Raw genomic sequence first — 19784 nt, 5'->3', positions numbered from 1 at the left:
TGAAAGAACCATAAATTCAACCAAAAAAAAAACTTTCGCTATTTTAATAATTAATAATTAACAATTAATAATCATCGTATGTAACTATATATACAATGGAGAGACAACCATGATAGAAGAAACATAAATTAAACGATAAAAAAAAAACAAAAACAAAAGAGTCAAAGCATATATAATGGAAAGGTAACCATAAAAAAAGACTTTCCCTGTCTGAATAGTGAATGATGATAGTACGTACCCCTATAAATCCAACTCCTACATCTTTTCTATTGCATGCAGATCATAGATTTAACTATTGAAGTAGCAATCTAGCAATGGATTATTTCCATTCAGTCACAGCAACTTCAACTGTTGCAATCATTGCTTTTCCACTACTGTTTCTTTTCTCCTTCCTATGGATCTCAAGAGGAAACACAAACTCGAAGAAAACAACACCAGAAGCTGGTGGAGCATGCCCTATTATTGGCCATCTCCGCCTCCTAGGAGGGCCACAACCACCTCACATAAGGCTTGGCTAACATGCTGACAAATATGGAAGAATCTTCTGTATCAAGTTGGGTGTGCATAGAGCTTTGGTGGTGAACAATTGAGAGATTGCGATAGAATGTCTTACCATAAACGATAAAGTGTTTGCAACTCGTCCAAACCTTGCATGCAGGGAGCTTATGGGTTACAACAGAGCCATGATTGGTTTTGCATCGTATGGACCTTATTTGCGTCAAATGCGCAAGATTTCCACTATTGAGCTCCTCTTAAATCATCGCCTCAATTTGCTCAAACATGTAAGGGAATCCTAGGTGAAGACATCACTGCAACAGTTATATCAACTATGGAACAAGAAGAAAAGTAGTAACAATGACAAAGTATTGGTGGAGATGAAGAGATGGTTCAAAGATGTTACTCTTAACGTCATTCTAAGGATCGTTGTAGGGAAGCGAATACCGAATTGATACGAAGGAGTTGAAACCGTGAAATGGAAGAAGTCGTTGGACGACTTATTTGGAATAAGTGGAAAGTTCTTAATATCAGATGCGCTGCCGTATCTGAGATGGTTGGACATTGGTGGAGACAAAAAGTCTATGAAGAAGGTAACCAAAGATTTGGACCAAGTTGCGGAGGAATGGTTACGAGAGCACAAGGAAAAGAGAGCAGAAAATGAGGCAAATAGTGAGGAAGATTTCATGGGAGTGTTACTATCTATTCTCAGTGATATAGAGCCACCAGTCTCGTACGTTCATCTCTTAACTGAATCTGGAAAAATAAGTGTTTGATATTTATATTCATTTTTCACATGAATCCCAATTTCAATCCGATATTAATGGTCTGATGGTAAATGGTTTAACAGAATCTTATCTTAGCAGCAGAAGATACCTCATCAATCATAACGGTGATGCATTGAACAAAGTCAAACAAGAACTAGACATTCATGTTGGCAAGGATAGAGTCCTACAAACTGAATCAGACACCAAAAACTTAATAAACCTTAAATCTGTGATTAAGGAAACACTACGCATAAGGATAGACTCCTACAAACTGAATCAGACACCAAAAACTTAATATACCTTAAATCTGTGATTAAGGAAACACTACGCATATACCCTACTGCTCCACTCAGTGTAATTCATGAAGCTATTGAAGATTGCTCGGTTAGTGGAATCATGTTTCAGCTGGTACTTGGCTTATTCTCAATTTTCAAAAGATACAACGTGATCCCCAAATATGGGAAGATTCTTTAGAATTTCGATTAGAAAGATTTATGACTATTCATAAAGACATCGATGTAAAAGGACATGACTTTGAACTGATTCCATTTAATAGTGATAGAAGAATGTGCCATAGAGTTTCGATTGAGACACTATCAGGAGAAGCAGTTGATATGCGGATTGACTAGCCCTAAAGCAACTCGATTGGAAGTTAAAATAACTCCACGCCTTACTGGCTTTGTTTACCAATTCACCAACTAATTGATATTGTTGGTTGGGTTTTTTTACCAAAATAAACTAATGATTTCAAGTCTCAATGCCTGATGATATTTCTCATTGAGCAATTATGTTCTCAAGTCTTAATCCAAGTGACCAGTTGAAGGATAGCTTTTCTCATTGAACTTGTGTTTTCAAGTTTGAGGGGGTTCTATTATGGATTTGGGGGTGATGTAGGTAGTGGAATTGTATGAAAAAGTTCTGCATCTTTGAGCATAACCACATTTAATAGATACCCCTACAAATACCCTGAGTTCCAAACGAAGAAAAAGGTTGCTAGCTACAAGATGTATAGTGTTGAAGGTAAGGCCAAAGGGTCATTGAGGATGAGCTTTTGGTGGCCAAAAGATACGTTCACAAAAGCTGTTTATGGGTGTTGGTGATTGTAGCATGTCAAGATACTCAGCTTGAAGATAGAATGAATTACATTTATATTATCATTAGAGAACAATCAATCAGTAGTCTATTTAATACAGTGGAATAACTCTTAACTAACCCTTAACTAATACTAACTGTTATAACAGACTAACTAACCCTTAACTAATACTACTTAACTCTTTATTATTTACATATATCATAACATTCCCCGATCAACTTCTTCTTCCTGGTAAATTTCCATCTTCTTTGGACAAAACCTGAAGTTTACGTTGAAACTTATCAAATAAGCCAATGGACAGAGGCTTAGTCAAAATGTCTGCAGCTTGATCTTGACCCGATATATGTCCAACTTGAAAAGAGCCATTCGCAACCCGTTCTCTCACAAAAAATAAATCTAACTCCACATGTTTAAACTTGGAATGCATCACAGGATTGTTTGCTACAGCAACTGCAGCTGAGCTATCACACCAGAGTAATGCTTTATGAGTAACCTCAATACCAAGTTCAGATAGTAGAGACTGAACCCACACAATTTCAGCCGTGACCTGAGCCAAACTCCTATATTCTGCCTCTGCGGTGGAACGTGATACAACAGATTGCTTCCTACTACTCCAAGAAATCGGATTTCCTCCCAGAAAAATACAAAAACCTGAAGTCGACCTGCGATCATCAACATCGGATGCCCAACTTGCATCGAAATAACCCTCTAGGAGCAATTTCGAGGTTCGAGTAAAACATAAGCCAAAATCCAATATTCCTTGCAGGTATCGCAGAATCCTTTTCACAGCTTTGTAATGAGTATCCAACGGCCTGTGCATAAACTGACAAGCCTTGTTGACTGAAAATGTAATATCAGGTCATGTTATGACCACATATTGCAAAGCACCTACCACACTTCTGAACAGATGCTCATCTTCAACAGGAGTTCCTTCATGAGCAGAAAGTTTACATGAAGTCACCATTTGAGTGGGGGATGGCTTTGATTTGGCCATGGAGGCACGTTGTATTAAGTCAAGAATATATTTCTTTTGACTCAAGAAGACACCATGAGACGTGCGAGTAACCTCAATACCAAGGAAGTAGCTCAACTGTCCTAAATCTTTCAAAGAGAAAGTATCATGTAGAGTTTTGACAAAATCCTCAATATCACTCGAGTCAGTTCTTGTGACTATAATATCATCGACATAGACAAGCACGTAAAGGAACTGAGTGCCTGTTTGTCAAATGAACAGTGAGCTGTCAGCTTTAGAAGCTACAAACCGCGTGTTTAACAAAAAATCCTTCAACTTATGAAACCAAGCTCGAGGAGCTTGTTTAAGGCCATAGAGTGCCTTGCGTAGCCTACAAACAAGTGGTTCCCCGCCACAATTGTGCTGTTCAAACCCAGGTGGCTGTGTCATGTATATTTCTTCATGTAAATCTCCATTCAAGAAAGCGTTGTTGACGTCCACTTGCCTAAGGGACCAGCCTCGAGAAACAGCAAGGGCCAGCATCACACGAACCGTTGTTGGCTTGACGACAGGACTGAAGGTTTCATAAAAATCAACTCCAGCTTCTTGAAGATACCCTTTGACAACTAAATGACCTTTGTATCTGGCAACTGACCCATCAGCATTACGCTTAACCTTAAAAATCCATTTACAGCCAACAGCACGACGACCAGCAGGTAGAGGTACCAAATCCCATGTGTGATTAGATATTAAAGCTCCATATTCAGCCTTTACAGCAGCAGTCTAAGCAGCACTTTGAAAAGCCTCATCTATAGTGGAAGGCTCCTTCTCATCTAAGATAGAAGAAAATACTCTAGGTTTGAAAATACCAATTTTTGACCGTGTCTGCATTTGATGACAGTTTGCAGGAGAAGATGATCGCTCATGGACAACAGATGGTACATCAGAAGAAGGTGATTGTGCATGAGATGGAGGCATAGTAACCTCTGCAAAGTCTGCTCCAGGTGAGGAGATCATACTTGAAGACCTCAAGACAGAAGGAGAGGCAGATGAAACTGGACTTGGACCAGGAACAATTTGTCTGGAACATGGCAAACCAGAGTCAGAGCTAGTCACTGTAACTACTGGCACACTAGAATGATGATGACGGAACTGGACAGGACCATCCCCTTTTAAACAAGAAAAAACAGTTCGAAAGGGAAACTCCAGCTCATCAAATAAGACATGTCGAGAGATGTACACACGACCATCAAAAGTAAGACACCGATATCCCTTTTGATGAGATCCAAAGCCAAGGAAAACACACTTACTAGAACGAAATTGGAGCTTGTGTGGTTGAAACGGTCTGAGATGAGGAAAACAAGCACTGCCAAAAACACGCAACTGAGCATAGTCAGGTTGAACCTTGTACAATTTTTCATAAGGAGAAAAATTCTGCAACACAGGAGTAGGAAGTCGGTTGATTAAATGAACTGCATGAGAGAAGGCATCAGACCAATATTCCAAGGGCATAGAAGCTGTAGCCAACAATGTCAAACCTATTTCAACTATATGACGGTGTCGGCATTCAACGACCCCATTTTGTTCTGAAGTGTAGGGGCATGTGACTCGATGTTGAACACCAAGCCGAGCAAGTTCAGTTGAGAGAGCACGAAATTCACCTCCCCCATCGGTCTGCAACATTTTGATTGACTGGCCAAATTGCACTTGAATCATCTTGTAGAAATGAGAAAAACAACGGGGAACCTCTGACTTGGTCTTTATGAAATACAACCATGTATATCTACTGTAAATATCAACAAAGGAGACATAATAAGAATATCCACTGGACAACACATGAGACGGTCCCCAAACATCCGATGTTACTAATTCAAATGGATTTGAGTACACTATTTTTGAAGAAGTAAAAGGCAGCTTATGAGATTTGCCTATTTTACAAGGTGTACACCTAAGAGGCAGACCATTATTCTTGCAGGGAATATTACACGACCGTAAGACACGAGTAAGTACATTGGAGCAGGGGTGTCCAAGTCGATTATGCCAAAGATCGAGAGAGGAATGAGTTTGAACATTATACAGCAACGGAGAACCAACCTCACACGAACCAGCTCGAGACAGATCAAACCGGTACAAGCCATCATGTATGCGGCCCACTAGAAGAGTCTTCCTTGTCTGAATATCCTTTACAAAACACAAAACAGGATGAAACTCGAAATAAACATTATTGTCCTTGGTAAATTGCCCTACAGAGATCAAATTTTTACACACTATAGGCACATGTAAGACATCCCTTAGTATTGGGAATTATCCATATTTATAGAAAATCAAAGATATGGGTATCAAATATTGGAAAGTCAAAGATATGGGTATCGAGATATTGGCATAATAAAATCTGAGATATTTGCAATATATGGTCCCTAATTGTAAAGTGACTTTGCAAGTTGATCCCTGAACCTCAACTATAAATAGGCATAACCATCTCTCATTCTGTATCTCAAACTTGCCATTCTCTACTTAAAGCATTGTTTTCTCTCTCTCTCTTTGTAAATTCTCACTTGTATTTTGGAGTGAAATATATTTGGTAGTGCCCGAGGACGTAGGCAAAATTTGCTGAACCTCGTTAAATTCTTGTGTTCTTTATTGTATTATTCTGCATGAATTGTGTGTGTGATTGTAGTGATTTATTGTGCTATTAAATTACGATTGAGGGATATTCTGGCTAGGAAAGACCTGGTACTTAAGCGATCCTTGCGATCCACCTCTCTTTCCTGGGAATTGAACTTAGTGTGATTTTTTAGTACAATAATTTTACTCTTTTACACGCTTCCGCACAACAATTGGTATCAGAGCTAGATTCGTACTTGGGGAATACGATCGCTCACGGCACTGTTCACGTACTGTAGTTGGGATTGAGGAGAAAAAAATGGAAAAGTCATCGTCAAAGACTACTTTGACCAATGCGAAATTTGAAGTAGAGAAATTTGATGGTACCAATAATTTTGGTATGTGGCAATGTGAGATCCTGGATGTCTTATGTCAGCAAGAGCTGGATATAGCCCTTGAAGAAAAACCTGACAAGATGGATGATAAGGAGTGGGACAAGATCAATAGACAGGCATGTGGAACAATTCGCCTATGTTTGGCCAAAGAGCAGAAGTACTCTGTCATGAGGGAGACATCAGCGAAGAAGTTGTGGGATACACTGGAAGAAAAGTTTCTAACAAAAAGTCTTGAAAATAGGCTTTATATGAAAAAGAAACTTTATCGATTCACGTATGCACCCGGTATGTCGATGAATGACCATGTGAACTCATTCAATAAAATTTTAGCAGACTTGCTAAATTTGGATGAGAAATTTGAAGATGAAGACAAGGCATTACTGTTGTTGAATTCTCTTCCTGATGAATATGATCATCTTACCACCACATTGCTTCATGGGAAGGATACAATCACATTTGATGCAGTCTGTAGTGCGTTGTATAGATCTGAGACTCGAAAGAAAGATAAAAAAGATCATAGAGATACAACTACAGAAGTCTTAACAGTAAGAAGCCGTTCGCGCAGCAACAAATCTGGTAGAAGGAGTAAGTCTAAAAGGAGACCTGCCAAAGATGAATGTGCTTTTTGTCGTGAGAAAGGGCATTGGAAAAAGAATTGTCCTAAGTTACAAAAGGGTAAAGCTATTTCTGATGCATGTGTAGCGGAGCATGATGAGGAGTCAGACTTTAGCTTGGTTGGCATGGCAATGGCATGTCATACAGATGAGTGGATTTTGGATTCGGGATGTACTTACCATATGTGTCCTAATAAGGACTGGTTTTCTAGTCTTAAAGAACTAGAATGTGGAGTTGTTTTTATGGGCAATGATAGCGCTTGTAAGACAATTGGAGTAGGTACAATCCAATTGAAGAATCACGATGGCTCAATTCAAGTCTTGACAGATGTTCACTACATACCTAGCTTGAAGAAAAATCTTATCTCATTAGGGGTCCTAGAATCTAAAGGGCTCACAATCACTTTGAGAGATGGATTACTAAAGCTAGTAGCTGGGGTATTGACGGTGATGAAAGGCACAAGAAGGAATAATCTGTACTATTTAAATGGAAGTACAGTTATTGGATCAACATCAACAGCTTTTTAGAAAGATGCAGATTTAGAGGCTACCAGGTTATGGCATATGCGATTGGGACATGCTGGTGAAAAAGCTTTGCAGAGTTTGGCGAAGCAAGGCTTGTTGAAAGGTGCAAATTCTTGCAAATTGGAATTCTGTGAACATTGTGTTCTGAGCAAGCAGACGAAGATAAAATTTGGTTCAGCAATTCACAATACAAAAGAAATTCTGGACTACGTTCACAGTGATGTGTGGGGACCTACCAAAGTAGCTTCTTTGGGAGGTATGCACTATTTTGTTACTTTTGTTGATGATTATTCAAGAAAAGTATGGGTGTATCTAATGAAAAGAAAAGTATGGGTGTATCTTTGGGAGGTATGCATTTCTGAAAATGGAAGAAGATGATGAAGACTCAGACTGGTCGAAAGGTCAAACGACTTCGATCAGATAATGGTACTGAGTACAAAAACGATCCATTTCTACAAGTATGCCAAGATGAGGGCATTGTGCGACACTTCACTGTTCGGGATACACCACAGCAAAATGGGGTGGCAGAACGAATGAATCGAACTATACTGGAGAAAGTTCGATGTATGTTGTCCAATGCTGGATTGGGCAAAGAATTTTGGGCTGAGGCAGTTACATATGCGTGCCATCTAATTAACCGTTTGCCATCAGCTGCAATAAATGGAAAAACTCCTATGGAGATGTGGACTGGTAAACCTGCTATTGATTATGATTCTTTACATATTTTTGGTTCCACTGCATATTATCATGTAAAAGAATCTAAGTTAGACCCAAGAGCAAAGAAAGCATTATTCATGGGTATAACTGGTGGAGTAAAAGGATACCGTCTCTGGTGTCCTGATACAAGGAAAATAATTTTCAGTAGAGATGTGACTTTTGATGAATTAACCATGATGAAGAACAATGATTCACAAAAGGATAACACAACCAGTGGCACTTTGCAGCAGGTGGAGCTTGAAAAGGTTAATGATGATCCAGCTAATATTGAAGGAACAAATGATGAAGAAGTTTCGACCCAAGAACTTCTACAACAACATGATTCAATTGCATATAGAAGGCCAAGAAGAGATATTCGTATGCCTGCTCGCTTTGATGATATGGTGGCCTATGCACTTCCAATTACAGATGATGATGTTCCTTTTACTTACACAGAAGCAAGAAGTAACTCTGATAGTGTAAAGTGGAAGCAAGCTATGAATGAAGAAATGCAGTCTCTTCATAAAAATAGGACTTGGGAGTTGGTGACACTACCTAAAGGAAAGAAGGCAATTGGATGCAAATGGATATATGCAAAGAAGGAAGGATTTCCTGATAAAAATGAAGTTCGATACAAGGCTAGATTGGTAGCAAAGGGTTACGCTCAGAAAGAAGGAATAGACTACAATGAAGTATTTTCTCCAGTTGTGAAGCATTCGTCTATTCGGATTTTGCTAGCCTTGGTTGCGCAATATGATCTTGAACTAGTTCAGCTCGATGTGAAGACCGCATTTTTACACGGTGATTTGGAAGAGGAAATCTATATGACTCAGCCAGATGGATTCAAGGTTGCTGATAAAGAAAATTGGGTTTGCAAACTGACAAAGTCGCTTTATGGATTGAAACAATCTCCAAGGCAGTGGTACAAGCGATTTGATCAGTTCATGAAAGGGAAAAGGTATACAAGAAGTAAATTTGATCATTGCGTGTATTTTCAGAAGCTACAAGAAGGATTTTCCGTATACTTGCTCTTATATGTTGATGATATGTTGATAGCATCTAAGAGTAAAGTTGAAATTGAGAGATTGAAGACTCAACTCAACCTTGAGTTTGAGATGAAAGATCTAGGTGAAGCTAAGAAGATCCTTGGCATGGAAATATGTAGGGATAGAGCTCATGGCAGAGTTAGTTTATCTCAGAAGCAATATTTAAAGAAGATACTACAGAAGTTTGGCATGAACGAGCAGACTAAAGCTGTAAGTACCCCGTTGGCTTCTCATTTCAAGCTTTCTGCACAACTATCTCCTTCGACAAATACGGAACAAGAATACATGTTACAAGTTCCGTATTCTAATGCAGTAGGTAGCTTGATGTATGCAATGGTGTGTACAAGACCCGACATTTCACAGGCAGTTAGTATAGTGAGCAGGTATATGCATAATCCTGGAAAAGGACATTGGCAAGCTGTGAAATGGATTCTACGGTATATTCATAAGACCATGGATATTGGATTACTGTTCAAGCAGGATACTGCACTTGGTAAAGGTGTTGTTGGGTACGTTGATTCTGATTATGCCAGTGATTTGGACAAACGAAGATCAACCACTAGTTATGTGTTTACTCTTGCTGGAGGACCAATAAGTTGGAAGTCTACACTGCAGTCTACAGTTGCGTTGTCAACCACAGAAGCTGAATATATGGCTGTAACAGAGGCTGTAAAGGAAGCTATTTGGTTACAAGGTATGGTTAAAACCTTGGGATTGGTCCAGGAGCATATTAATGTGTATTGTGATAGTCAAAGTGCTATTCATTTAGCAAAGAATCAAGTCTATCATGCACGTACAAAGCATATCGATGTACGTTTCCACTTTGTGCGGGAAATTATTGATGAGGGGAAAATTCACCTTCAGAAGATTAAGACTGCAGATAATCCCGCAGATATGATGACCAAGGTGGTAACAACAATCAAGTTCCAACATTGTTTGAACTTGATCAATATTCTGCATGTTTAACAGTTGAAGAAGGCACTATCAAGTGTTGTTGACAAAGGCAGAGAGAATTGTGTGAAGATAAGATTACTCGAATCAAATCCTCAAGGTGGAGATTATTGGGAATTATCCATATTTATGGAAAATCAAAGATATGGGTATCAAATATTGGAAAGTCAAAGATATGGGTATCGAGATATTGGCATAATAAAATCTGAGATATTTGCAATATATGGTCCCTAATTGTAAAGTGACTTTGCAAGTTGATCCCTGAACCTCAACTATAAATAGGCATAACCATCTCTCATTCTGTATCTCAAACTTGCCATTCTCTACTTAAGGCATTGTTTTCTCTCTCTCTCTTTGTAAATTCTCACTTGTATTTTGGAGTGAAATATATTTGGTAGTGCCCGAGGACGTAGGCAAAATTTGTTGAACCTCGTTAAATTCTTGTGTTCTTTATTGTATTATTCTGCATGAATTGTGTGTGTGATTGTAGTGATTTATTGTGCTATTAAATTACGATTGAAGGATATTCTGGCTAGGAAAGACCTGGTACTTAAGCGATCCTTGCGATCCACCTCTCTTTCCTGGGAATTGAACTTAGTGTGATTTTTTAGTACAATAATTTTACTCTTTTACACGCTTCCGCACAACACTTAGACGCAACAACCGAGAACCAGCCAGAATATTGGAAGAGCCTACGTTATCAATAGAAACTGACTCACCATTGCCCATAGACACTTGACCTGTACCTGTGTAGGGAGAGACATTAGTAAGGTTGGTCATAGTTAGAGTGACATGGTTTGTTGCACCCGAATCAGGGTACCAGTACTGTGTCGGTAAAGCAGTTTGTAATGGACGAACAACCGATGAAGAGTAAGAGGAAGACTGTGAAAAATGTCCACAACATGGAGACGCAGAACAATGAGCTGAGGGATTCTTATCAAGATGATGATAGTTGACTGACGGTGATAAATTCGAGCCAAGACCAGAAAAAGTCTCATCAAACCTATGATAACATGTTTGCACCATATGTCCGATTTTACCACACAACTGACATTGTGGTTTTGACCGTGACCACCCTCGACCAGAACCACGGGTACGACCACGGGACCATCCACGTCCAGTACTCCTGGAACCTTGATGAGAGCCACGATTGGTGCCAAACCCTTCTTTCATAGAATCCTGATTACCTTGCTGGGACACCAGATTAACTTGCAAAGGAATATCAGTTAACATTGCTAGTTGACGTGCTTCACAATCCAAAAGCATTTCAGTAACCAACTCAAGAGTCATGGGTGTAGCAGTAGCAAGAACCCGAATAGACTCAAATTCAATAGGAAGACCAGCCAAGATTATACTCACTTGCTCTTGTTCAGTGACAAGACTTCCAGCAGCAGTTAAACTATCATTGAGGCTTTTAACCTTAGACAGATAATCTTTGATAGAAAGATTAGACTTCTTGATCGAGTATAGGTTATGACGCATACTCGAGATTTTAATACTAGATTTGGCACCAAACCGTCTGTTAATAGTTGTCCAAATATCAAGACTCGTTTTAGCTGTAGTCAGATGAACTAAAATATCATTCGTGACTGTGGACAACAACCAAGAAGCCAAGAACTTATCTTGTTTCTTATGAACCAAAAAAGCTGGATTTTCAACAAGTTGAGCACCATCGCCTGATATAAAAGGAGAAGGAGTAGGAACCGTACCTAACACAAACCCTTCAAGTCCATAACCTTCAAGAATGAATAACAACTGATGTTTCCAAAGAAGAAAATTAGTTTCAGTGAGCTTGATAGTATCATGCTTGGAGAAATATTGCACAGACGATAGAGCAGTAGTACCAGACTCATGCGAGTGAACTGCTGTACCACCATTTGTAGACTGTCGAGGTGTATCAATAGTAGGAACACCCTCTGTTTCCATGAACACAGATGAAGGAAAGAAGAAAAAAAATTAAGCCAAAAGAACCTGGGCTCTTGATACCATGTCAAGATACTCAGCTTGAAGATAGAATGAATTGCATTTATATTATCATCAGAGAACAATCAATCAGTAGTCTATTTAATACAGTGGAGTAACTCTTAACTAACCCTTAACTAATACTAACTGTTATAACAGACTAACTAACCCTTAACTAATACTACTTAACTCTTTATTATTTACATATATCATAACATAGCAGTTTCTGGGCTCTTTTGTTTCTTGTTGCTCTTGTAACCAAGGTATGCGTGAAAAAGAAATTTCTATTTTAAAAGGAAGGTTTTTGATAAAATTCTTGGTGTGGACTGACTTGATGTAAGTTTGGTTAATTCTGCTTTCTTACCTGAAAAATGTAAGTACAGAGTAGGTGTGTATCTTATATTGCATGAGTTACAATTTTCATACGGATCAGTTTTTGAACCCTTTTCTACTAAGCATATAAAGGAGGTTTGATCCTCTAAATGGTGCTCCGTTTACAACTTAATGCTGATATTTATCAATTGAAAGAAAGTGAAGTACAAATTAATGAGAAGTACTCAGTCATGTTTTTGTTTATGACATAGTGACCAACCACATCTTAACTAATAGCTTTATGAGCATGCTTGAACCATATATATTTGATCAGCTTACCAATTTGGTTTGCTTAGATTTCAATGGAGGTAATGTTAATTATTGTTGATACGCATAATTCGCTTTTGCTGTGAATTCCCCTTATTTTATTTCCTAAAACATAACATTCAAGGTAAAATAATTTAATTAGTCTTCTTAACTATTCTACAGTTTAATTAGTTTCTTATTTGCAAAATCAAACACGGGTGCAGAACACTACACCAGTGCCACCTCCAGGAGCAGTTGGGGAACAAACACTAGCATTTAGGATATCAGCAGATACAGCTACTTTCTTGGACTGTAAATTCCTGGGAGCTCAAGACACCCTCTATGATCACTTGGGCAGACATTACTATAAAGATTGCTACATTGAAGGTTCAGTGGATTTCATCTTTAGAAATGGTCTCTCCCGCTTTGAAGTTAGTAACGTAATCTCTGACCTGTATTAAGCAATTAATCTTATATACATATGTTGATTTGTGGGATGTGTTTATTTCAGGGATGTCACGCGCATGCAATAGCGACGTTAATAGTAGCCGTAACAGCACAAGTTGTCGAAATTTATATATAAATTCTTTCGAAATTTTTAAAATTTTAATATGAATTTTACTTGCATCTTAAATTTCCTGGAAAAGTATTTTATTTTCGAATAGATTTGAAAGTGCTGGGAAAATTTGTGCCAACAAAAGTTTGCACTTTATTGGCACTTGTGGCCAGCCCGTTGGAAAATTTTATCAGCACGTGCTTAGCCGGCGGGTAAAGAAATGCCAGTAAAATTATTATCGACCTTTTTTCTTACTTTTATTGACGCTTATAAATACTAGTAAAAATGAGTTATTTTGTAATGACATGTTTTAACATGCTCAAGCACATTTTCTTTTGCATTAACAAAAATATCAATGACAATTAAGTTAAGATTGAGTCGGCTCAATGAAATTAACTTTTAACCCCTAAAAAGTCAGCAAATTTGATTTTTTTTCTCTTATTACCAAAACTTGTTTGAAACATGGGTTAAAATTGGTATATGGCACTTAAATAGTACAGTCTGTTATCTTCCTCTCTTAATAATGATATGATGCGGTCGTTGAGAGCACCAAAAATATTCTATTTCTTATAAAATAATAAAAATAAGAGTAAAGGGGAAGTAGGGTCGAATCTTCAGGGACCGGATTGTACGAATGCTCGTTTCTTGAAATCTTGGACAATTTCTTGGCCAAGAAACTTGCGTTCCTGAAAAAATAAAAAAATAGAATTAAGAATTTCGATTTGGAAAAATAAAAATAGTATTTAAATTAAATTGAAATTGCGAAATTAAATAAATGACGGAAATTGAGATGGAGAATATATAAAAATAATAAATAGAGTTAAAGAAAAAAAATTCTTATTGGTAGACTCCAGCCTCCAGTTGTCTCATTCCGCCTTAGGTTCAATCTTCGGCTTTTAAATAACCCTTCTCAACTCAAGTAAGCCAGTTATAGTGGAAGAGGACGCCTACGACCACTAGCTCTAAAGATTAGACTTACGATTTTTAGGAAACTTGACTCTAGCCAGTAATTTATGCTAGATCAACACTTCTCAATAGCGAATCCCACGCCATTTTGTCTCTTTGGCTTGCCAACCTCTGAAGCAGTAAGTTAACGAACCGATTGTGTAATTCTTCCAAAACATACAAAGCAGCCGCCTTTGCATATGCTGAAAAGCTTACTTCTTAAGGGCCATGGATGGAAGCGTCAGCCCGTAATGCGGAGAAACGATGAATACTTGGCAAGAAGGCTAAGTATGGATTCTAAGCCTCAAGAACCCTTTTTGGGAAATATTGACAACTTTCGGCTAGATAGGTTTTAGTGGCTCATGATAATGGTGGAAAAGAAAATAAATATAAAAATGGAAAAGGGGATTTTATTGAAAGAAAATATGAAGAAACAAAAGCCTAAACTTTCAGGGGGAGAGTGTTTACAAAAAAAAAAAGATGAACACCAAATAGAGTCACTTTACCTCTATTTATAGTGCTAGGGAGATAGTCTAATTGAACTTAAATTCTAAAAAGATAAATACATTTAATTAAAGATAAATAAAGATAATTAAAATAAAATCCTAAATTTGAATAATCCTAATAATTATCTTAATATTAGTTATCCTAATATAAATAAAACGGAGTCTTATAGAATAAAATCTCTTCTTTTTGCATTTTTAGTCCTTGTGTCTTCCACGCTCGCACTTTTGGCACAATCTTTTTCCTGTGTTGCATATTAGCCCAATGTGTCTCCAAATTCGCACTTTTGTCCCTTAATTTTGCTTTTGCCTCCAAATCAGTCCCTAAAAGATAAAAAGACATAAATAGCTCAAATTAGTAGGATCAAGCTCAGAATAAACACATGATTAATATATAAAAATACGTTATTCTAGAGCATTATCATGATATAAAAGGAAAAACCGTTACCTATCTTATTTATTTTTGGGTAAATCTATATTTTGGTATCTAAACTTGGTTTCAAGTTTCAAATTGACACTTAACGTTTTTTTTATCCAATTAAATACGTGAGCATGTCTTTAAAGTTCAATTTGGTACTTAAAGTTTATTTTGGTCTAATTAGATACTTGAACTGATACCAGTAACTCAGCCCAATTCAAAGGCCATAATAGAGATCAGTTTAGTTTCCCTCAAGGCCCAATTACGAGATCCAAATCCAAACAGATAAAGTCAAAACTCAACTTAGTGGTTCAAGACTTTATCACGAAAAAAATTCGAGAAGAAGAGTTGAAGTTTCAAAATAATAAATTCTAGAGTAATGATGAATTAGAAGAGACTAATTATGTTTGTGGGCCTAAACTCTCAATCTATGACGACAAGCCCATGTGGAGAATACTAACAAGCTTAAGCATTTCACTTCAAGAACCCCAATTGATCTTACAAGCTTAGACGTTTCATATTGGGTTTAAGTTTTAGGCTTAATTTTTATTATATATGCGTACAATATTTTATTTATTAGCTCTTATTATTTTATTATTATTTTATTCTGAATTTTTGATAATTATTAAGTATTTTAAGTTATTTAGGAATTTCATGTTAGCAAGAAAGTTTAGTTTAAAACTACTTCTTGTTTAGATTAAATTAGAGTTCTAGTATACTTAGGAGTTTTATTTAGATTTATTTATCTAGCCTATATATAGGCCTTTGCATTGTACACAAGGAACACAATTCATTATTATTCTATTTCTCTTTTGAGTTAATAAATTCTTTCTGAGTTTTTCTTTTCAAAAATTTCTCTTGAGTTTCTTTTAGAAGAGTTTTAACAATCTTTTTAGATTGTGGGGATCATCTTCAAACTTTTTCTTGCCAAGGTTTTTATCTTGGAGGGGAAATTAGAGCCGCTTGAAGGGGGTTGTGGATTCTTCGTGTTTTCAAGGCTTCTTAGGACTTCTACACGCCACGTTCTATCTTTCCATTTATCTTCTTTATTCACTTCCTTAATCTTTGATTTATTATTTGTTTTTAATTATTTTATCTAACTTGGATTTAATTTCGTTTCAAGTTGTGTCAAAAATCCAAGTTTCTTTCCGAACGTCTAGAGCCCTAAGTCAAATCCGCGACTTTGACAAACTTTACGATCCGCTCTTACATTCATCCTTCTCACCCTTTATCATGAACTTGGTTTCTTAGTTCAAATTGGTATCCGCACTAGATTTTATGATCCAAATTAGTACATACACTAAATCATTTATTTGAACTAGTTTGAACTACAAAATCAAGTTCATGTATTTGAACGTATTTAATTGGATAAAAAATAATTTAGGTACCAAATTTCAATCTATTTATTGTTCTATAAAAATGGTATTGGACAAATGGAAATTGAACACTTCCTCATCAAACTTTATAAGATACTTTTTAACGATGGCTGAAAGATAAGTTAGATTACTTTTCTCTTTCTTTTCACTATTATTCGTCTTGATTAAAATAATTGTTAACTCCATGATAATAATAATTATTACATATGGCAACCATGATCATGACCATGGTTTCTTCTATTATTAATATTACTGTGTATTATTCTATTCACTTTTGCAATGGAGTAAAACACGTGGATAACTTTTATAATTTTTCATTAACTACTATTCATTATTTTGTACAACTACCAAAACGTATGAGATTTAATCAGAATATTTTTTAAAATTTTTTTCATGATACTATAAGAAAATATTAGATGCATGAAAAGTTTAAAAAAAAAAATTCTCTAATAGATTATCATCAACTATCATTTGTCCACAAAAAATCAATTGAAAACTTATCTTGAATATTAAAAAATTATATTCACTCACAAATTTAAAATTTTGTAATCTTTAGTGCATCCGATTATAACAATCAACATCTTATGTTTACAAGAGCCAAGGCGGGTGTTTTTAAGACCAAGGTCTATATGGTTGTTGCACACGAGGAAGTTGATCCTGTGAATGTGCATGAGGCGATGAAGCATCCAGCTTGGCCGGAAGCTGTGAAGGAGGAATTAGATGCCCTTCTCAAGAATGGTACTTCGTCTCTGTAAGTGTTTCCGCTAAGGAGAAAGCCTATTGGATATAAATGGCTATTTAATATCAAAATGAACCCCGATGGTTCAATAGCTCGATATAAATCTAGGTTGGTGACAAAGGATACTCTCAATAGGCTATGATTATTATGAGACGTTTAGCCCAGTTGTGAGGTCTAGTACTATATGGACTGTTTCTGTTTTGGCTCTTGCGGTTGATCTCAATTTGCCATTCAGACAACTAAACATCAATAATGCATTTCTCAATAGTATTTAGCTGTCGGCAGACTCAGTTTTCAACCATGAGAGACAAAATAAAAAGAGAATATGTATATCTTTCCAACCTTATTTTAAAAGACAAAACAAAAAAAGATGCTATCTGTTGAATAAGTGGTCAATAATGATAGGCGATGATGTGACATTATTTAACCCTATAAATCCATCTCCCTCTTATAGATCTATGAATACACTCTGTTTTCCAAAAGAATTTACTGCCTTTTGAACCATAAGTTAAAAGACAAATAGGGATGCTATTGCATATAGATCTCAGATTAAAGTAAGAATCCAGAAATGGATTATTTTCATTCAGTCACAGCAACATCAACTATTGCAATCATTGCTTTTCCACTACTGTTTCTTTTCTCTTTCCTATGGATCTCAAGAAGAAACACAAACTTGAAGAAAACAGCACCAGAAGCTGGTGGAGCATGGCCTATTATTGGCCATCTCCGCCTCTTAGGAGGGACACAACCACCTCATGTAAGCTTGGGTAACCTTGGGTAACCTGGCCGATAAATATGGAAGAATCTTCACCAAGTTGAGTGTGCATAGATGTTAAGTTTTAATAAAATGATCAATGAAAACAAAACAAACAAATTTTGTGTTTGAAAGCTTAAAACAGAAGCAAAATCGGATGATCAAATTGAGAGAACATGTAACACCCTCTAACCCTAAACCGTAGCCGGAAGAGAGTTACGAGGTCTTACCGGACATATCAAACAACTAACGATGTATTAATTCACAATTAATATAACATTCATAGTATAATTAAATAATTAAGTCCCTATATTAGACTCTCGAAGCCCAAAACATGTATTAAAAGTAGAACGGGACTTGCTTGAGTATTCTGGAAAATTTTTCGTAAATTATTTTTTTTACAAAAATTTCGACAGTATTTCTGCTTATTTTTACCTAAAACCCCCTATAAATTCAAACAAAAAACAAACTAATATCAATGTTTCAACCAAAGAATTTACATTTTAAACACTACTAGATCATGCTTAATCCATTGATTTATTACTTAAATTTTAAAGTGTTAACATATAAGGAACTAATTCATATCTTTCATTTCATTTCAAAATTTAATACCAAATTTACTAATTTATAACTTTAAACTTACTTATCATCCAAAATTTCATAATTATCTAATTACAACAAGATCATTTAACCTATATATATATATACATGACTCATGTACAACCACCTAGTGTCACGGGCCAGAGTTCAAAGCCCTTGACCATCGCACCAAATGCATTCGATGGAGGTCTATTGCTTAGATGGGGATCATTTGGCCCAAGAGAGCTGGCCCGATTCAAGGAACTATAGGAGAAGCCTGTCAAATTGAAGCCTGGTTGGCCCGTTAACGAAGATATGGAAACTTAGGAAACTATGGTAACTAATCTTTAAAGATAGAGGGAATCATATCTTGTAAAGATTAGATAGGATTTGATATGGCAATATCTTGTAAATCCCTTAAATCATGGGATATGGTTAATCTCGTCCGTCGATGTAAATGTATCTTGACCGTCGGTTTTGGGGGAGCTCAAGTATAAATCGAGAGCCTCCCCCTCATTTGTACTCACTTCATTCATTGTTTCATTATTCTTTGTGAATAAGATAATAGAGAGCATTTACTCAAACACTTTGCGAGCGTCCCTTTCTGTTGTTCTTTGGTTGCTTATTTTGGCATTAAACCGCTTCCGCTATTCGAGTTGGTGCCTTGGAGGAGTTCTTAAGGAATCCTCATTCGAGTAAAGGCTGACTTAGGCGAGTTTGAATGAGCGAATCGCCTAAGGCCGCACGGATTGCGAGACGAAAGGTCTAGGCCCGTGACAAGTGATATCAGAGCTATTGGTTCGAAGGCACTGTTGGGATGTCGAAAGAAGAGCTCGAACAATGGTGGGCGAGAAAGTCTTTGAGGGAGATGCTGTTGGCAGTAAGGTACACGTGGGTAAACTTGAGGAGTCCATGGAGGACGCAAGAGTGTCAGACAATGCTGGTGAGGAAAGCATTGAAGACATGAAGGAACTGTTCAGGGACTTTGTGACCACGTGTCTCACTTCCCAAAGGGATAACGTGCAAGAGTTGCTAGATTCTCAAAGGAAGAAACTGTTGGACAGGAACAATGCTCTTGAGGCCATGTTTATGGCTTTTTTCTTACTTTTACTGACACTTATAAATACCAATAAAAATTAGTTATTTTGTAGTGACATGCTTTAACGCGCTCAAGCACATGTTCTTTTGCATTAACA

General features: G+C 36.8%; 1 protein-coding gene across 1 annotated transcript; it reads left to right on the top strand.

The window, feature by feature from the left end:
- The first annotated feature begins 1079 nt into the window (after positions 1 to 1079).
- LOC121230687 (cytochrome P450 CYP82D47-like) lies at positions 1080 to 1891 on the top strand. Its single transcript, XM_041115901.1, has 4 exons — positions 1080 to 1263; positions 1346 to 1491; positions 1581 to 1646; positions 1700 to 1891. The coding sequence occupies exons 1-4, from the start codon at positions 1080 to 1082 to the stop codon at positions 1889 to 1891; spliced, it is 588 nt and encodes a 195-aa protein (XP_040971835.1).
- Positions 1892 to 19784: the final 17893 nt, after the last annotated feature.

Source organism: Gossypium hirsutum, chromosome A06 (assembly GCF_007990345.1).
Source record: "Gossypium hirsutum isolate 1008001.06 chromosome A06, Gossypium_hirsutum_v2.1, whole genome shotgun sequence".
Lineage (NCBI taxonomy): Eukaryota > Viridiplantae > Streptophyta > Magnoliopsida > Malvales > Malvaceae > Gossypium > Gossypium hirsutum.
Note: the sequence above shows the minus strand (reverse complement) of the source record. Positions and strands in the feature narration are given on the sequence as shown.